Here is an 18,731-nt window from a genome sequence, read left to right on the forward strand (position 1 = left end):
CCCCTCAGCAGCAAGCCATGTCTACTTCATTTATTCAAAAAATATATTTATTGGGCGCCTGGGTGGCTCAGTGGGTTAAGCCGCTGCCTTCGGCTCAGGTCATGATCTCAGGGTCCTGGGATCGAGGCCCGCATCGGGCTCTCTGCTCAGCAGGAAGCCTGCTTCTCTCTCTCTGCCTGCCTCTCCATCTACTTGTGATTTCTCTCTGTCAAATAAATAAATAAAATCTTAAAAAATATATATATATATATATTTATTAAGCAAAGAGAAGACCTACACTCCGAGATATCTCCACAACCCCCTCTAGCCAACCCTTCTCCATCTCCTTGTTAGTTTCATTCTCATTTTTACTTGGCCACCAAATGTCAGCCTTCCTCAAGGCTGTGCTGTGAACTCTGTTCTTACCACGTGACATTCTCCTCTCAGGTGACTTCAGCAACAGATTCCTCAGAGTTCTATCCCAACCACCGTATCTTGAGTAGCCCCAATCATTATTTTTTACACAGCACCTTATTTATTATTTACTTCCTTTATATCATTAATCACCATCTATAATTATTCATGTATTCATGTTCGAGAAAAAGAGCTCCTGACAACTGGGAATTGGCCTGATCCTAAGAGATAGGCCATGGTGCTCAAGTTGAACATAACCTCACAGAACACCAATGTCAGAAAAGGTTACTGTGACTGTCATGAATTTAAGACAAAGTTCATAATCTTCTCTAAGCACAAAGACAAGGTCATTGTGCAAACACCATAAATATTAAACAGCTCCCTCTAGGCTAAAATGATGGCTTTCTTTGACCAGCTACACTTTTAGCCATGTTTCATTCCTCCCTCCTTCTAGATGAGATTTTTTAAGATGTACAATTGTATGGGGTTCCTGGGTGGCTCAATCACTTAAGCATCTGCCTTTGGCTCAGGTCATGATCCCAGCTTTCTGGGATGGAGTCCTGTGTTGGGCTTCCTGCTCAGAGGGAATTCTGCTTCTTCCTCTCCCTCTGCTGTCCCCCCTGCTTGTTCTCTCAAATGAATAAATAAAATCTTTAAAAAATGTGCAATCATAATTGCCCTCACTTCCTGATAGTATCCAACCCAGAATAATTTCACATCCCTGAAACGTCCCTCCAAATCACCTAGCACAGATGCTAGTCCTGTCATTCCTAAACCTCCATTAGTGAGACAACCTCTGCAGAATTAATAAATCCAGTTTTTTGATGGGTGTGTTCCTGGTGGTCTTTGGCTGGAGGGCATTAACACTTTGTCTTATCCTCTACTGCATCCTGAAATTTTAGCAGAGGGGCTAATAGAGGATATTCATTCTGAAAATCCAGTATTTTGCTTAGCACATAGCTGCTTGAATAAAAATAATTTTTCAAAGTTTCAGTGGCAGCTAGGAAGACTAGTTATTATGGTCAGTGGCATAAAGTTGAAGAGCTGTGTTAGCTTTAAGGAAATTTCCTCCAAGAAAGCCGGTGTCCTCTGCCCTTCCTGGTTCATCTTGAGAATTGGAGCATGGATAAACTAGCATTGTTTCCCAAACCACAAATAGGAGTATCTGACCCTGGTAGTTGTGGAGCTGAAACCTGGGGGAAGGGGTTCTGAGTACCTGAGGTGGTGGCCTACCTTGGGCTGTCTACCTCTTGAATTTTGAGAAATTAATTTCTATTTTGCTTTAGGACTAACTTTGGTTTCTGTTAAAACTGTGCTTAAGGGGCGCCTGGGTGGCTCAGTGGGTTAAGCCGCTGCCTTCGGCTCAGGTCATGATCTCGGGGTCCTGGGATCGAGTCCGAGTCCCGCATCGGGCTCTCTGCTCAGCAGGGAGCCTGCTTCCTCCTCCTTCTCTCTCTGCCTGCCTCTCTGCCTACTTGTAATCTCTCTCTGTCAAATAAATAAATAAAATCTTTAAAAAAAAAAAAAAACTGTGCTTAAAAGCTGATAAACCGGGTCATAGTAGGTACTTAATATTTAGTGAATGTTTCCATGCTTATGGTTTAACTACCACTTATACTGTAAAACTTAGATATGCAAAACATTTGTCACTAGTTTTAATATGAATACAAACCTGTATACCCACCTATTTTCTCTCTTCTCAGAGTTCTTAAAATGACAGCTCAGATTCATTCTGAATTCCTAGCGTTATCCCTCTATCTTTCTTTTTAAATGGTAGTTATGCAATCCAGGACTACCCCGAGAAAACTGATACTTTCTTTTCGATCTCTTATTTTAAAAATGTCTACTTTTCAGGGCGCCTGGGTGGCTCAGTGGGTTAAAGCCTCTGCCCTCGGCTCAAGTCATGATCGCAGGGTCCTGGGATCGGGCCCCACATTGGGCTCTCTGCTCAGCAGGGAGCATACTTCCTCCTCTCTGCCTGCCTCTGCCTACTCTGTCAAATGAATAAATAAAATCTTTAAAAAAAATAAAATGTCTGCTTTTCTCTGGTCTACTACCGAAGTCTGTATCATAACTCACCTGGACTACTGAAATTACTTTTGAAGGCATTTCCAAGCCCGGCTCCAAAGATCCATACACCCATATGATCTTGTTGAAAAATTAATCTAATCCATACCAACATGCCTAAAAACCGTTCAAAGGATTAATGAAAAGATCCAAGGCTGTGTGTTCTGCAAGGTCCTGAGTGGTCTAGCCCTTCTTCCTTCTGCCTCATCTCCTACTTTTCCCATCTCTTGGTGAACACCTTTGCTTAGACTTTGCTCTTCCACAGCTTGTCCTTCAGAGCTTGTCTCAGACGTCACCTTCCCAGTCTCCCTTTATTACATACTCACTTTGCATTATGTCTCACTTTTGACAGGTGTGACATTACACATATTCATGATTTTTTGATAAACTTGTCTCCCCTGTACGGGGCGCCTGGGTGGCTCAGTGGGTTAAGCCTCTGCTTTCGGCTCAGGTCATGATCTCAGGGTCATGGGATCGAACCCTGCATAGAGCTCTCTGCTCAGCAGGGAACTGCTTCCTCCTCTCTCTCTCTGCCTACTTGTGATCTCTCTGAAATAAATAAATAAAATCTTTAAAAAAAAAAAAAAGTGTCTCCCCTGTAGATTTAAACATTGATTTTAGTTATTTCTAGTGCCTAGTATACTGTCAGGCCCATAGTTACTCTGTAAATATTTGTTTAAAGACTGTTTTGTCATCACAACTCCATAATCATCAAACCTACAAATATGAGTAGAACATTAAAAAATTACTCTGTGGATACTTGGCCTCTCCTTTCTCCTCTAAGGCCTTACCCTTGAACATAATGCAGCCTGGTGTGTCTGATGCTTATAGGTTATGGGACCTCACTAGTTCCTTCAGACTGAAAAAAACTCAAGCTTTTTCCTTCTCCAACACTGTATATGAACAAATGGAAGAATAAAGTGACTCCAAAAAGAACACCCTTATCTGCACCTCCAGAGATGACTGGAACACAGGGATTGAAGAAAACGCTTGTTTCCACTGCATTTATTACTAATATAAAAAATGTTAAAAAGAAAAAAAAAATTCATTCTCAGTTCTCCAATGGCTCTCATCCTTCCCTCTTGCCCACACAACTCCTGACCCATTTCTTCTGGGCCAGTTCAAAACCAAACCTGTTCACTGCCGTTTTCACAGAAAACAACCAGTACCAGGGAGGTAGGGAAGAAGGTTAGATGAGGGCGACAGTACTGTCCAGGTTCCACCCAAAGGTAGGCCGGGTAGAGATTCACAGAATTCAGACAAAAGGGCTGGTGGCCTCACAATGACGTACTCTAACTAAAGTGGGCTGGAGAGGAAATAGGGTAGCCCATCAGAGGCTTCAGAGGACATCTCATGGGCTTATGTCAAACCCAGAAAAACCAACACCAGGAGAATGGGGAGACTAGAGAGGCAGTCTTGTGGAAAAGTTTCAAATTCTCCCATGTTGGGAGGTGTGGAAAGTCTAGAGGGCACCAAGAGCCTCACTCATTTTGGCAGAAAAACTTACTCTAGTGTTGGGAAGTCACAAAGATGCCACGGACACTGAGAAAGGCTACGTAGGAGGGGATGCACAGTTTCACAAAGCACAGTGATCACAGACCAGAGCGGTGGGGATCATGCTACTGACGAAGAAACTACAAAATCCAAAAGCAGGGAGAGTGGCCTTTCAGGGAGTAACTCTGTACCAGTCGTCCATATTTGACCCCAGGTCAACCTGGTTGACCTGCTCAGTTTCACAGAGCAACTGGCAACTTTGGGGGTAGGGGCTGTCGCATAAAAAGGACTTAAAACAAGCAGCCAGAAGAAGGGAATGGTAGGAAACTGCTCCAGGGCTCTCAGGAATCGAAGGCAGTACCAGGGGCGAGGTGGACAGATGCACAAGAAACAGCACCAAAGAGGTTTCCTGTTCAGCAGTCAGTTGGCGATGGGGAAGAGGATCCAGGAGGCAGTTGAAGGGAGCAAAGATGGGGTCCTGAAGACGAGTCTCTGGAGGCTGGATCAGAAGAAAGCCCACATACTGGGCACCAGTGATGAAACACAGCTCTGGACCCCAAACTGGAAGGCTGTGGATACGGGTGGGTGTCACTGACTGAGGGTGGTGGGTAGAACAGCCTCACAGTAGCCATCACAGGGCCACAGGGAAATATATGGCCACTAGGTCAGTGGGCTCCTTCCAGCCTGGATAGGAAGGCACAGTCTCACAGAGGAGGTCCATTGACGCCTGGGTGGTAGAAGGCACAGAGGTCTTCATATCGACAGTGGCCCTTTTTGGCAAAGTGTCGGCAAACGGGGCGGTTGGATTTGTCTGTAAACAAGTCAAAATCGAGCAGTTTAAAATAAAAGAAAGGAAAAAAATGTAACAAAAAGCAGAGAAAGAGAGGGCAGTCAGATTTTCTACTCCCTACCACTTCCAGACATTTTAGAATAGTAGTTATTTTCCTGGGAGAAAAACACATTCAGGGCTACTCTTACTTCAGAAGGACGAAGGACAACCCAAAAGAGAAGAGTCACAGGCATTTGGGGAGTGATGGATATTAAATGTTATAGGCATAAGAAAAATGGACCTTACCTTCCATAACTTGAGGGCCATCCTTCGGCGGGCAGGTATTTTTGATAAGAGACCAACTTTTCAGCCTTCGAGGATTTCTCTGCTCTTTGTGAAAGCCTCCCCTGGAAGGACCCCCATGGCCTGGTCCAGGAAAAGGAGGTTCAGTATTGGCCCCCCACCAACCACGACCATATGGGCCACATCTGGGGCCTAGGCCTCCCCGAATTGGGCCTCTACCCCGGGGAGGCGGTGGGAGACTCAGCAGTGGTGGAATCATTGGTCCTCTTGATCCTGGAGGACCTCTGTGAAGAGCTGAAGAATAAGAGAGAAAGAAAGACATGGAAAGGTGATCAGTGGCCAGCTTAATTCTGATAAAGCAGCCCTGTGTTTTTGTTGTTTTACTTTTTATTGAAGTACAATATACATACAGAAAAATACACCAATTTTAAATGTACAACTCAACTGCCATCAAAGTAAACACACCTGTGATTTTACCACCCAGGTGAAGGGATAGAGCCTTCTTAGCACTCGAAAATCCTCCCCCCTTTGTGCCCCTCCCCCCCCACTATTCCACCCTCCTCCCCAAAGGTAACCACTATCCTGACTTCTAGCACCATAGGTTAGTTTTTGCCTGTTTTTGAACTTCGCATAAATGGAATCATACAGTCTGCATTCTTTTCTGTCTGGCTCCTTTCGCTCAACATCGTGTTTGTGAGATTCATCCAGGTTGCCTGTAGCAGGAGTTCGTTCATTTTCATTGCAGTGTAGTATCCCATTGCATGCACACACAACAACTTATTTATCCATTCTACTGATGGTGGACATGTGGGTGGATTCCAGTTTGGGGCTATAACGAAAAATGCTGCTATGAACATTTTTATACATGTCTTTGTTACACATATGTATGCATTTCTGTTGAGTATAAACGTAGTAGAGGTATTGTTGGGTCCTAGGGTATATGTATGCTAAAGTTTAATGAGGTCAAACTTTCTTTTTTAAAGTGACTGTACCAATTCATACTCCCACTGGCAATTGTTCCATAGTCTTGGACAATACTTGGTATTGTCAATTTTTTTCACTTTGCCATTCTGGGGAGTGTTTTTATTTTGTTTTGCTTTTTAATTGGGTGGAATATGTAACATAAAATTTGTTGTCTTTTTAAAAAAAACTCTGCCCAACGTGGGGCTCGATCTCATAACTCTGAGATCAAGAGTCACATGCTCTACTGACTGAGCCAGCCAGGTGCCTAAGATTTGCCATTTAACTATTTTTAAGTGCATGTTTCAGCAGTGTTAAGTAAATTCTCATTGTTGTGAAACAGATCTCTTTAGAACTTTTCCATCTTGCAAAACTGAAACTCTACAGGTACTGAACAACTCTCCTTTTCCCCCTCCAATCAGCTCTTACTAACCACCATTCTACTTTGCTTCTATGAATTTGACTCCTTTAAATACCTCATAAGTGGAATTATACATTTGTCTTTTTTTGACTGGCTTGTTTTATTTAGCAAGATGGCCTGAAGATTCATCCATGCTGTAGCATGCAACAGGGTTCCCTTCCTCTCTGGGGCTGAATACTATTCCATTGTAAGAAGATACCATATTTTGTTTATTCTTCTGTCAATGGGCATTTAGATTGCCTCCAGCTCTTGGCTGTTGTAAATAATGCTGCTATGAATAGGAGTGTGCAAATATCTCTTCAAGATCCTGCTTTCCATTCTTTTGGATATATACCCAGAAGTGGGAATGCTGGATCATTTGGTATTTCTATTTCTAACTTTTTCTGAGGAAACTCCATAGTGTTTTCCATAGAATTGCACCATTTTACAATCTCACCAACAGTGCACAAGGGTCTTAACTTGAAATGTTATGTTTTCATCTTGCAATTATTTAACAACTAATGATATTGAGTTCTTGTTCACATGTTCTTGGTCATTTAGATCTCGGTTTTTGAGAGAGAGCTGTTCTGGCACATTGCCCATTTTTTCTAACAGGTTGTCTAAAAGAGGCCTGTGTATATTCTAGACTCAAGCTCTTCATTGGTTCTATTTGTTGCAAGTATCCTCTACTCTATGACTTCCTATTAATTTCTTAATGGTATCATTTGATTAATAAAAGTTTAATGTAGTTCAGTTTATCAATCTTTAAAATGTTTATTATCTGTTTAAGAACTGTTATCTCCTCCAAGACCATGAAAATATTTTTCTTTACTTTTAACACTTAGATCTATACTTCAGTTGGAGTTGATCTTTACATACCATATGAATAGGTCAGATTTCATCCCCCTCAAGAATACCCAATTAATCCAGCATCATTTATTGAAATGACCACTATTTCAGCTCCAACTTCATCATAAATGAGGTGTCTACATACGTGCAGGCCTGTTACTGTACTTTTTGTACGAGGCTATTGACTTTTAGGTCTGTTGTGCCAACATCACACCATAACTACTACAGCTTTACAGTAAATTATGACATTCAGGTAAGTCCTCCAACTTCAAGATTGTATTTGCAGCTTTTGCATTTCCATGTAATAACACAGAATGTTTATTTTCATTATAGGGATTGATAGGGATTGTAACCAGGAATCCACTGAATCTATAGATCAATTTGGGAATAAGCGACATTTTTACAACACTGAGTTTTCCAATCTGTGAATATACATCTCTCCATTCATTTTTGAACAGAATCCCTTATCTTTTAGTTTTAAGTTCTCCTGGGTTTTAGGCCCTCCCTTGTCCCCTTCTCCAGGACTAATCAAAGAATCAAAGCCCCCTCATCCTCACCTGACTTGGGGTCACCAGGCTTTCCATTGGCCATGGGGGGAGGGCCTAGAAGGCTGGGTGGTCCTAAGAGCAGACATGAAAATATAGTTATCAAAATGGACTAAAGTTATAATGATCCTGTCTTATGTTTTTCTACTAATTTCTTAATTCAATCTGTAAAGCCAGACATTCTCAGTAGTGTTACATGTTCTCAGGTAAATCCACCTGCCCTTTCCTCAAAAAAGAGTTTCCAGTTTGGGGGGAAAAAAAAAAAAGTGGAGACTCAGTCAAGGAGTATAATGCGGTAAGACTATCTTACAGCTTTCTCTTTCCCTTAACCTAGTTGCTACCCAAAACATCCCGGGTGATTCCAGATGTAATCCAATCCTCCCTTTAACTGTTGGCCAATCAGAACGATCCCCCCCGCCCCCGGAGTAGTTCAGAGAAGGCAGCACTTCTATCTAGCTTCTCTGTGCAAGTCTGGTGGTAAACTGTTATCCTAGTCTTCGCAATCTGCAACCTCTCTAGGGCCCCCTCTCCCTTGCCGTTCTGCGACTGCGCACACGAGCTCTTTATCTTCTCCCCTGCCCTCTTCAGAAAGGTTAGAGGCCGGATCGAAGTTGAGGGGTCAAGGAAGAGAACTCGCTCAGGACTCCACACCGGACAGGATCCCATCCCCGCCCCAGTGTTTGCGCCCTTCCTCCTTCCCGTTAGAGCCCCCTCCCCCGCACCTTTTCAGACCCTAACCCCTCGCCCTCGACCAGCTGACAGGCATGTGCACACCCCTCCCGGGCTCCTCACCGATGGGACTCCCATCCTCCTCGTCTCCCGTCTCCTCCCGCTCTGGCAGCGGGGGCTGCTGCAGTGGCGGTGGCTGCTGCTGATTCTGCTTCTTTCGTTTGGGCATCGTGATTGCGGCAATGGCTGCAGCGGGATTTGGAGGGCAGTGAGGAAGGGGCACGCGGGGATTCTATTTCCGCTTCCGGTGAGTGCATGGAGAGGCTGATGCTCCCGCCATTTAACTTCCGGAAAGCTCCGGGGAGATTTGTGCGTCAAATTCTATCATAAAACGCCTCCCTCGGTCTCTGCCAGGCACAGAAGCAGTCTCAAGGCTACTTTTTATTGCGTTCCTCTAAATTCTTTTAAAAATTCCTCTCTTCTCCCCTCGCAAAGAACCCACGACTGGCTGCTCACTGTGTGCCATAGAGTCGACAGGCTCTCGGGCCAGAAGGCCTGAGAGAGCTGTCGCACCTTAAGATCGCCACATCCGGACCCTGGTTACTATGGTAACGGCTGCAGGCACAACTTCGTGCCCTCTGACCTCTCTCCAAAAATCCTTGTCCCACCTGGGTTTCCTTCCTAGCCTGCCCTTGCCCTTATGATCTGTAATCCTGCTATTTACCACTACCTTGACAAGGAATTTGGGTCCCAGGGCTCTTGAGACAGCTACCCGCCCCTCAAGACGTCTGGCCCCGCCCCCAGTGTAGACGAGCAACTCCACTCTATTCCTGGGACGCGCAGTCCAGTCTTTCCACTAAGGTCAAGCCCGGGGGGTGGGGGGCTGGGGGACTGGGAAGTAGCTTCAGCGCAAGCACGCTCTTTCTCCCAGGTGGTAGGACCCGCCCTCCGCTCCACCGCCCCCTCCAGGTGAGTGGTAGCTTCCCCCACCCCCAGAGCGCAAGGTAGTGATGACACAAGTCCCCCCTCCTCCGAACGCGAGTTGGTAGCGTCCGTGACGAAATTAGCCTGATCCTCCCACGCGCGCCTCCTTCCTCGCCGCAGCTGCGCCTTCTCGGTGCCACTGACTCTCACGTGCAGTAGCGCACCCCGCATCCTGCTCTCGCCTCGCTCCCATAAAGAAGTGGCTGTATTTCCTTCGCTTTCCACCCAGGCCACAGTTAGGGGGGTGGGGGCAAATCGGCCAGGCCCGCCCGCTGACGTCACCTCATAGCCCCGCCCCCTCTAGGGTCCCAGGCCCTTGCGGCGGGGGGTGCCCGGGGGGGTGGGGGGGGAGTCAGTTGAGGCGGCGGGAGCTCGGCGGAGAGTGGGCCAGGGAACTGGTCCAGGCCATGCCGAGAAAGAAGCCCTTCAGCGTGAAGCAAAAGAAGAAGCAGTTGCAGGACAAGCGGGAGCGGAAGCGAGGTCAGTGCGGGAACGAGGGGAGGGGGCGGGGCTCGGGTTCCCGGCACCTCTGGAAGGAGGGGTGTGCCCGCCGCACCCCTGCGGGGTGTGGGAGTGGGTGGTGGCCACGCGCAGACGATCGGGATTCTCTCACCCCAGTCTCCCTGGAAGGGGTGGGAAAGGATGGGGAATTGGGGGAGGGGAATCCCTCCAGCTCGAACGGGGCGCCATCCCCGCAGGTCCCTGGAGGAGGAATGACTCCCCCCACGCACATCCGGTAGGGTCTTGGGCAGGATGCTGGGAGGATCGGGCCTCAAAAGAAGTGGGGTGGTGTGAGGGGAGGCCACACAGACCGGGGAGGGGGGTCTTACCGCCCTTTAGAGCCGTCCAGTATTGGCGTCACCACCTCCTCCCCGCAGGGCTCCAAGATGGGCTGCGATCCAGTTCCAACAGCCGCAGCGGGAGCCGGGAGCGGCGGGAGGAGCAGACCGACACCTCGGACGGGGAGTCTGTGACCCATCATATCCGCAGGCTCAATCAGCAGCCTTCCCAGGGGCTGGGTCCTCGAGGCTATGACCCAAATCGGTGAGAGCAGGCTGGGGGCGCTGGCCGGGGCATACCCGCCTACCCGGAAGTGAGAGCGTTGTTGGCGGGGGTGGGAGGGGGGAGCCTGCTGCTGGTGGTGGAGGGGGTGGGTCTGGGATGCCGTCGGTCTCTTCGCAGGCAGCTGGGCTCACGGGAGCGGGCCACAATCCTCCCTTCCCCGGGCGGGGGCGGCTGGAGAGAGTTCTTGGCTTTTAAAAAAGCGAGGTTTAGAGAAACGCGGAATATTGCGGGAGAGGGACTTGCGGGAGGTGGACTGAGAGGAGACTTGGACAACTTTGGAGAGAAAGCTCTATGAAGTTGTCTGCCCAGGAGGGGAGTTTGTGGCCATGGGATTGCAAGAGATGCTGCGGTCCCTGTCCCATTAGATACCGGCTGCATTTTGAGCGAGACAGCCGGGAGGAGGTGGAAAGGAGAAAGAGGGCAGCCCGGGAGCAAGTGCTGCAACCTGTCAGTGCTGAGCTGCTGGAGCTGGACATCCGGGAGGTCTATCAGCCTGGCTCAGGTGAGAGCTCAACATCTGGGTATTTGGAAGAGGCAGTGGGCTGGGGGAAGGAACTTGGAAGAAGAAGATCTGACTGTGAGGGATGAGAGGTCTGGGATCCATTCTTGAGCCCTGAAACTATTCTGATTTACTTGGATTTTTTCCTAACTTCCCAGTTCTGGACTTTCCCCGACGTCCTCCTTGGAGCTATGAGATGTCCAAAGAGCAGCTAATGAGCCAGGAGGAACGGAGCTTCCAGGAGTACCTTGCAAAGATTCATGGGGCTTACACCTCTGAAAAACTCAGCTACTTTGAGCATAATCTGGAGGTGAGAATGGAGTGGGGACAGGAGTGGGGCATAGTAACCGTTGGTCACATTGGTCTGGGGTCAGGCAGGAGAGGAATTCTGGGCTTAGGTACTCTTCCACTGATCTTGTTTTTTCAGACATGGAGGCAGCTGTGGCGTGTGTTGGAGATGTCTGACATTGTCCTACTTATCACTGATATCCGACACCCAGTGAGTACTGGGGGTGAGGGTGACAAGGAGGATGGGGAGGAAGATTCTTGTGGGGTAAAGGGCGGAGGCAGGAGTTGGGAGATGGAGAGGTCTTTCCTACTGCATAGTGATGTCTGCAGTCAAGAAGTCAGTCCTTTGTTCATCAGTGTCACAGCTTATCACTCCTGCTCAGGTTAACTGACCCTCTTTATTCCTTTGATGAAAAACTATGTATCCTGTTTTCATTCTACCATAGCTAGACCAATAGGATGTTTTAGTGTGGAGCTCCAGGGGATTCTGTGAAGGCAGCCTGGGGCTCCTCCCTGCCCCACCACATCAGTCTCTATAGAACTCAGCCTTACATGGAAGACTAGGATAGTAGTTAAGGCTCTAAACTTGGCTGCTGGACAACCTTTGTGTTAACCTGGCTCTGCCACTCCATTGCTGTCCTCTAGTGGGAGAAAGGGAGGTCTGTGGGGACATTGAGCTTGGAAGTCCTTAACGGCCCGTATATACACACTCCTACACATACGAATGTGTGTACTCATATGCACTCACACAGCCACACATGCTTATCACAAATCTACAGACTTGTGCATGTGCATACATGCATCTAAATACGTGTAGATAGTTGTGTGCATACAAAAACAGGTATTATGAGTTTTATCCTAACCCTACTCTTATGCCTGACCCCAATCTTGACACCAGTGTGCTAGGTATCACTATTTCCTTGTCTTGTTTTTGGCTCATTTCCATCCCTAATCAGGACCTGTAAGAAGTCCCCCAGAGACAAATGCACAGATGTTGCTTACTGCTACTTAATTTTTCTAGTTCAGTTTTGCTAATTTACCTTTTTGCCCCTAGAATCTGCTACCCCCAGAGTCTTGTCTCTGAGTGGTACCTGGTGAGTGGGGAACTAGAGGCAGAGAACTCTGGGTTGACCTCTCATTGCTCCCTCCTCTCGCCAACCCTGTCCCAGGTTGTGAATTTCCCACCAGCACTTTACGAGTACGTGACTGGAGAACTTGGGTTGGCCTTGGTCTTGGTCCTGAACAAGGTGGATCTAGCCCCACCGGCTCTCGTGGTTGCCTGGAAGCATTATTTTCACCAACACTATCCCCAGCTCCACATAGTCCTTTTTTCCTCTTTCCCTCGGGACCCCCGCACCCCACAGGACCCTAGTAGCGGTGAGTGGGCAATGAGAAAGACAGCATGGGAGAGGTGGGGTGGCAGGGGACAACGGAGAATAGAGAAGCTTGTTGACGAAGGAGTACCTGATCTTGGGCCTAAGGGTGGTGGGTGAGCTGGGGTGTATAAGCCCAATACCTAACACTAAGCCTAACACTTGTGCCCTCTGATCTCAGTTTTGAAGAAGAGTCGGAGGCGGGGGAGAGGTTGGACTCGGGCCCTGGGGCCAGAGCAGTTGCTGAGAGCCTGTGAAGCCATCACTGCAGGAAAAGGTATATAGCTCTTAGAGGGAAGCTGGGGAAGGATATGGGGGAGACCCAAGACCTAAAGTCATTTTGCTTCCCTTCCCTGAAGTTAGTCCCTTCTATTATGGATGTAGTTGAGCACCCGGGGGAAGGATAGAAGAGGGAGCACAGGGGCACCTGGGTGGCTCAGTGGGTTAAAGCCACTGCCTTCGGCTCGGGTCGTGATCCCAGGGTCCTGGGATCGAGCCCCGCATCAGGCTCTCTGCTTAGTGGAGAGCCTGCTTCTCTCTCTCTCTCTCTCTCTCTGCCTGCCTCTTTGTCTACTTGTTATCTCTGTCTGTCAAATAAATAAATAAATAAAAATCTTAAAAAAAGAAGAGGAAGCACACATGGTGGCAACAAAGACAGCAGGTAGGCAGGAACCCCAGTGTTCTGTTGCCTTCAGTCTTCCCTGTATTTTTCCGAAACTCAACACAGGCCAAGAAGAATCTGTCATGTGGATTGGCACTCTCCAACTCCAGAGGGAGTTGTGCAGTACATAGTCTGTGCAATCATCTCTGGTGGCCCTGGGGAGAACCTTTATCATCTTCTTTCCTGAACAGTGGACTTGAGCAGCTGGCGAGAGAAGATTGCCCGAGATGTGGCTGGGGCCACCTGGGGAAATGGCTCTGGAGAGGAAGAGGAAGAAGAGGATGGACCGGCAGTCCTGGTGGAGCAGCAGACTGACTCAGCGATGGAGCCAACTGGCCCAACCCGGGAGCGCTACAAAGATGGGGTGGTGACCATTGGCTGTGTGGGTAAGGAAGTGGTGGCCCATGCATGGTGGCCTACCCTGAGGTACAGAGTTTCAGAAAAGGAAGGTGTCAGCAATAGTGGAAAGGTTCTGGTGCCTTTGAGTTAAATTCAGGCTTAGCTCTTACTAATCTTGAGCAAGTTATTTACCCTTTCCGAGTCTTAGTTATTTTGGTTTTTAGAATGAGGATGCTGATACCCAATTAGAAGAACAGAAGTGAGGAATGAAGAGAATAGCATAGGCAGAGCCTAAGGATGACTGACCAATAGTGTTACTAGTAATAATCACGATTGTTAAACTTTAACCTTTACGTAGTGCTTACCAGGTACCAAGCATTGTTCTAAATGATATATATCTTAACTGTTCCCATAGTCATAATCGGTCTGTAGTAGAGAAATCATTACGTCCTAGTAGGAGGTTAGTTAGCATTCATATCTTCTAACTCTGATCCCTTTAAGTCTGTTGTCAAGGAGAATTTCCCTGAATTAAGAGCTTTGTCTCCGTTCTTGGTGGGGAAGAAAGGAATGTATGATTAGGACCCAGGGCCCCTTCCTTTTGTTGATGGGAGCCGTAAGAAGTGACTTGGGCAAAGCTGTGGCATTGAGGTGATAGGGGAATCAAATTAAGGAAAGCAGAGTAGTTAGTTGGGCTCCTTGGAAACATTCCTGAGTTAGTTCCCTTTTTGTCTTGGGAACAACCTACCTGATTGCTGACAGATGGCACCCTCTCCAGTCATTTCCCCCTGGCAAGGGTAGGGGCAGTGGGGTGTCCACTCTTCAAGACTCTGCAATACCTATGTGCAGTAGCTTACATCACAGTGATGCAAGGGAGAGCATTTTCTGTGGCACAGGCAGTCCTGAGCTTGGATTTACTTCTAGTTATCGACAGATGTTTTGCTAAGTGCCGGGTGCTGTTCCAGGAGCAGATAATGCTGCCGTGAAAGTGGCAGAAAGGTCCCTACTCTCACAGAGCTTATTGCCTTGGAAATAAATAGATTCATGACTTGAAACCATATTATTTAGGGACAATGAAAGGGGATAGAGAGTGACCCAGAGAGGAGGGTTCTCATGTAAAGTCCCCTTTGAGAAGAGCCTGGCATGTTGAGAGGAAGTAACCATTTGGAGATATGGGAAAAGGGCCTTCCAGGCCAAGGGATTAGTAAATGAAAAGATCTAGATGTCGGAGCAAGCTTGGTGATTATGGGACAAGCCAGTGTCAGAGCACTGGGAGATGGGAGCCATGGGGATGAGTAAGATGGAGGAGAGGGGCAGGACTTGGGAGTTCGTGGTCTGTGAAAGGGGCTGGGTATAGAGCTGGGTCATAGTATCTCAGTTGGGTAAGAAGGGAAGTGAGGACATGAGTTCAGTATGGAATAGTGGGTCAAAAATTTACTGGAAATGAGGAACAGAGTAAGTGAGCTGGAATGACAGGGTATCAGGGCAGAGAGAGTGGTGCTTGCAGTTGAGATTTTAGAAGCGTGAATTGACCAGATCCAGAGTATGACTATGGCAGTGGGTAGTTGAGGAAATGACCTTTGGAAGATAGATGCTGGCACTCAGAGGCCAGAGTATTAAACAGGCCACCTGTGTGGATACCAAGGTCACCCAAAGTATTAGAGGTAGTCCTGAAGAGAGTGGCAGTGAGCCTCGAGGTTTTCCCGTCTTCTCCCTGGAGAAGTTGTGATGATTATGAGCTGCATGCATTTAGTGTACCACAGGCACTGAACCACACAGTTGTATTTAATCCTGACCACTTTGAGCTTGAAGGTATCTGTACTTGTAAGATGAGGAAACAGGGGGCACCTGGGTGGCTCAGTGGTTAAGCCGCTGCCTTCGGCTCGGGTCATGATCTCAGGGTCCTGGGATCGAGCCCCGCATCGGGCTCTCTGCTCAGCGGGGAGCCTGCTTCCTCCTCTCTCTCTGCCTGCCTCTCTGCCTGCTTGTGATCTCTCTCTGTCAAATAAATAAATAAAATCTTAAAAAAAAAAAAAAAAAAAAAAGATGAGGAAACAGGCTCAGAAAATGAAGTAAATTGCCTGGAGGTTATAAAGCTGATAAGTGGAGAGGCCAGGATTCAACCCTGGCAGCCCAGAATCTGATTCGAAACTTGCAAGGTTGTACCACTTTGTTAATTTCCTTCCATCTTTCCTTCCTTCATAAGATTGATTTATTTATTTGATAGGAAGTCAGTGGGGGAGGAAACACAAGCAAGGGAAGTGGGAGAGGGAGAAGCAGGCTTCCTGCTGAACAGGAAGCCCTATATGGGGCTTGATCCCAGGATGCTGGGACCCTGAGTTGAGCCCAAGGCATATGCTTAGCTGCTGAACAACCCAGGCACCCCCGCTTCTTTAATTTCTGTGCCTTGCTTCCCTTCTTATTTATAGTTATAGCATCATATCCTACCTGTCGCAGAGTAGGGAACTGTCTAATGTTAATTTTTCTTGCCTTTCTAAGGTTTCCCCAATGTGGGCAAGTCCTCGCTGATCAACGGTCTGGTAGGCAGGAAGGTCGTGAGTGTCTCCAGAACACCTGGCCACACCCGATACTTTCAGACCTACTTTCTCACCCCCTCTGTGAAGCTCTGTGACTGCCCCGGCCTCATATTCCCATCCCTTCTGCCCAGGCAGTTACAGGTATGAGGGCAGAGGGGGCAGGAAAGGAGAGGAGGCAAGAGGTCAGGAACAGACTGAGCATTCTTATTTGCCCTCAGGTTCTGGCGGGGATCTACCCCATTGCCCAAATCCAGGAGCCATACACCGCCGTGGGCTACCTAGCCTCTCGAATTCCTGTGCAGGTCCTGCTCCACCTGCGCCACCCAGAGGCCAAGGATCCCTCAGCGGAACACCCCTGGTGTGCCTGGGACATCTGTGAAGGTGGGCTCTATGTTCCTGGTTTCTCCTCCCCTTACCCTGAACCCTGTCCTATCTCCTCACCTGTCCTCACAGGTTCTGCCATTGATGAAGCACCTGGCTGCTCATGCCTGGATTTCTGTGGTGGGGCCAGCAAGATCAGTGGTCTGGGATGATCTGTAGAAAACTGGAAGGACTGTGTTACAAGAATGGGGTGATGGTAACTGGGCCCAGTTAATGGCTTCCCTCCCTACTCTTCTTTTCTCTCTCCAGCCTGGGCAGAGAAACGTGGTTATAAGACAGCTAAGGCAGCCCGGAACGATGTGTACAGAGCAGCCAATAGCCTCCTACGGCTGGCACTGGACGGCCGCCTCAGCCTGTGTTTTCATCCCCCGGGCTACAATGAACAGAAAGGTCAGACAGCCACTGTTCTTGTGTTACTATGTAGGCAAAAGGGTGCAGGCTCTGTGGCTACACAGAGCGAGGGTTAGACCTGGATTCTGTACCTGTTCGTCAGCTCTATGTTACTAAGCATCTTTGAGATAGTTTCCTGATCTGCAAAACCTGGATGATAGTTGTCCTCTGGCAAGGTCATGGTAGAGAGTAGAGTTAATATATGCAGAGCTTCTGTTCAATGCCCAGCACATGGGAATTTGAATGAATGAATGAATGAATGACTGAATGCCAGCAGCTGCAAAACCGATTGTTACTCTTAGTCTTTGCCTCTTCTCCATCTTTCTTTGGCTTTAGTTCCTCGCTTAAAACTTTCCTCTGTTCTCTTCTTGTTTTGGTTCCCCAGGCACCTGGGAGTCCCATCCAGAGACCACAGAGCTGGTGGTTTTGCAGGGCAGGGTGGGGCCAGCTGGTGACGAGGAGGAGGAGGAAGAAGAAGAGCTGAGCAGCTCCTGTGAGGAGGAGGGAGAGGAGGACCGGGATGCGGATGAGGAGGGGGAAGGGGATGAGGACACCCCAACTTCAGCTCCAGGGTCCAGCCTGGCTGCCCGAAACCCTTATGCCCTACTGGGAGAGGACGAGTGCTGAGTTCCTACCTTGCGCCATCTGCTCCACCCAGTATCTCTGCTTTTGAACTGACCTGGGGGTACCTCCCCTCTGCTGCCCCAATTGTGAATAAAGATTGTCTGCTTTGTAACCCCTTCCCCGAATGGACTGAGGTGAGAGCGGCTGTTTTAGCCGACAGCTGTGGGAAGCCTCTCTCCTCTTCTCCTTTCTTTCCCCTCTTTGGGAAGGAAGAGTTCTCTTAGGGGTTAATTCACTGGGTTGTAAGGCCGTGAAATCCACTGTCTTTGCTCACTCTTCCACTCTGTACCTCATGAATCCCAGTATAAACATGGGGGAGGGGAAGTCACTTCAGGCTTTGAGGCCAGGTCTAAATCCAACCCTCTTTTGGAGTTTGTGCCATTCCTTCTCAGATTTGAGCAGCAGCTGTGTGTGCCCCCCTGCTGCTAGACCTGAGTCTATTAGCTTCTAGTAGTAGTACTACTATTTGGAGCAGAAGTGGTAAGAGATGTGACAAGCTGATGTTGCCATGTGAGCTTTTTATAGGACTTATTGAAATTCAACAAATACTTATCAAGGGCTAGCTGTGAGTCTGGATCTCTGCTAAGCACGAGCATATAAAAATGTGTAGATAGGGCCTTCCCTAAATGTGCAGCCTGGCCATGATTAAGACCCCATTCTCAGGCACCCAAGTTTTTAGATGAAGAAGGGTGTGTGATGTTTTCTAAATCTTTAGGCTCATACACTATCATTCTAGGACTTCGTGTTGATAGAAGTTTTTAGTTAAGACAATGTTTGTGAAGATGGTGATTAAATGTGTACAAGTAGCATCTTAATTACTGGCAACAGGTAATGTGCACATTCATGATTTAAGCAGACCAGCCCTTTAAGTACAGTGTTAAGCTTCATTATTTAAAGGCCCATATGCACTAAAAGTCTATGAGATTGATCGAAGGCACAGAGACAGTTTTTTGAATCCTATTTAGCCTGGGCTGGGGCTAGAGAAAAGATGATCACTGCAGGGTCTGTGCTAGAACTCAGCAGGTAGCCAGAGCTGTCTTAAAGAGTCCTGGGCCTCTCAGCAGTAGTCAGCCATCCTGTGAGTCAGGGCATCTGAAGATTTCCTGTACTCCTTTGTTAAGCAAGCAGCCAGACTCTTAGACTT

The 18,731-nt window shown here is 47.9% G+C and overlaps 2 protein-coding genes across 4 annotated transcripts; one reads left to right on the forward strand and one right to left on the reverse strand.

Moving 5' to 3' along the window:
- Window positions 1-3,437: 3,437 nt before the first annotated feature.
- Window positions 3,438-10,344, reverse strand: PRR3 (proline rich 3). Of its 3 annotated transcripts, XM_044257621.1 has the most exons (6): window positions 10,264-10,344; window positions 8,573-8,695; window positions 7,793-7,855; window positions 5,673-5,855; window positions 5,030-5,320; window positions 3,438-4,765 (listed from the first exon to the last, which is right to left on the reverse strand). In XM_044257621.1, the coding sequence occupies exons 2-6, from the start codon at window positions 8,676-8,678 to the stop codon at window positions 4,659-4,661; spliced, it is 750 nt and encodes a 249-aa protein (XP_044113556.1). In that variant the 5' UTR covers window positions 8,679-8,695; window positions 10,264-10,344; the 3' UTR covers window positions 3,438-4,658. The 3 variants fall into 3 exon arrangements, with proteins under 3 accessions (XP_044113556.1, XP_044113545.1, XP_044113565.1); XM_044257610.1 differs by lacking the exon at window positions 10,264-10,344 and having other exon boundaries at window positions 8,573-9,171; XM_044257630.1 differs by lacking the exons at window positions 5,673-5,855; window positions 10,264-10,344 and having other exon boundaries at window positions 8,573-9,171.
- GNL1 (G protein nucleolar 1 (putative)) lies at window positions 9,775-17,699 on the forward strand. Its single transcript, XM_044257599.1, has 12 exons — window positions 9,775-9,913; window positions 10,312-10,477; window positions 10,864-11,000; window positions 11,156-11,307; window positions 11,425-11,496; window positions 12,455-12,662; window positions 12,840-12,935; window positions 13,511-13,705; window positions 16,155-16,333; window positions 16,411-16,573; window positions 16,823-16,963; window positions 17,349-17,699. The coding sequence occupies exons 1-12, from the start codon at window positions 9,841-9,843 to the stop codon at window positions 17,588-17,590; spliced, it is 1,824 nt and encodes a 607-aa protein (XP_044113534.1). The 5' UTR covers window positions 9,775-9,840; the 3' UTR covers window positions 17,591-17,699.
- Window positions 17,700-18,731: the final 1,032 nt, after the last annotated feature.

This window comes from Neovison vison, chromosome 1 (assembly GCF_020171115.1).
Source record: "Neovison vison isolate M4711 chromosome 1, ASM_NN_V1, whole genome shotgun sequence".
NCBI classification, from domain to species: domain Eukaryota; kingdom Metazoa; phylum Chordata; class Mammalia; order Carnivora; family Mustelidae; genus Neogale; species Neogale vison.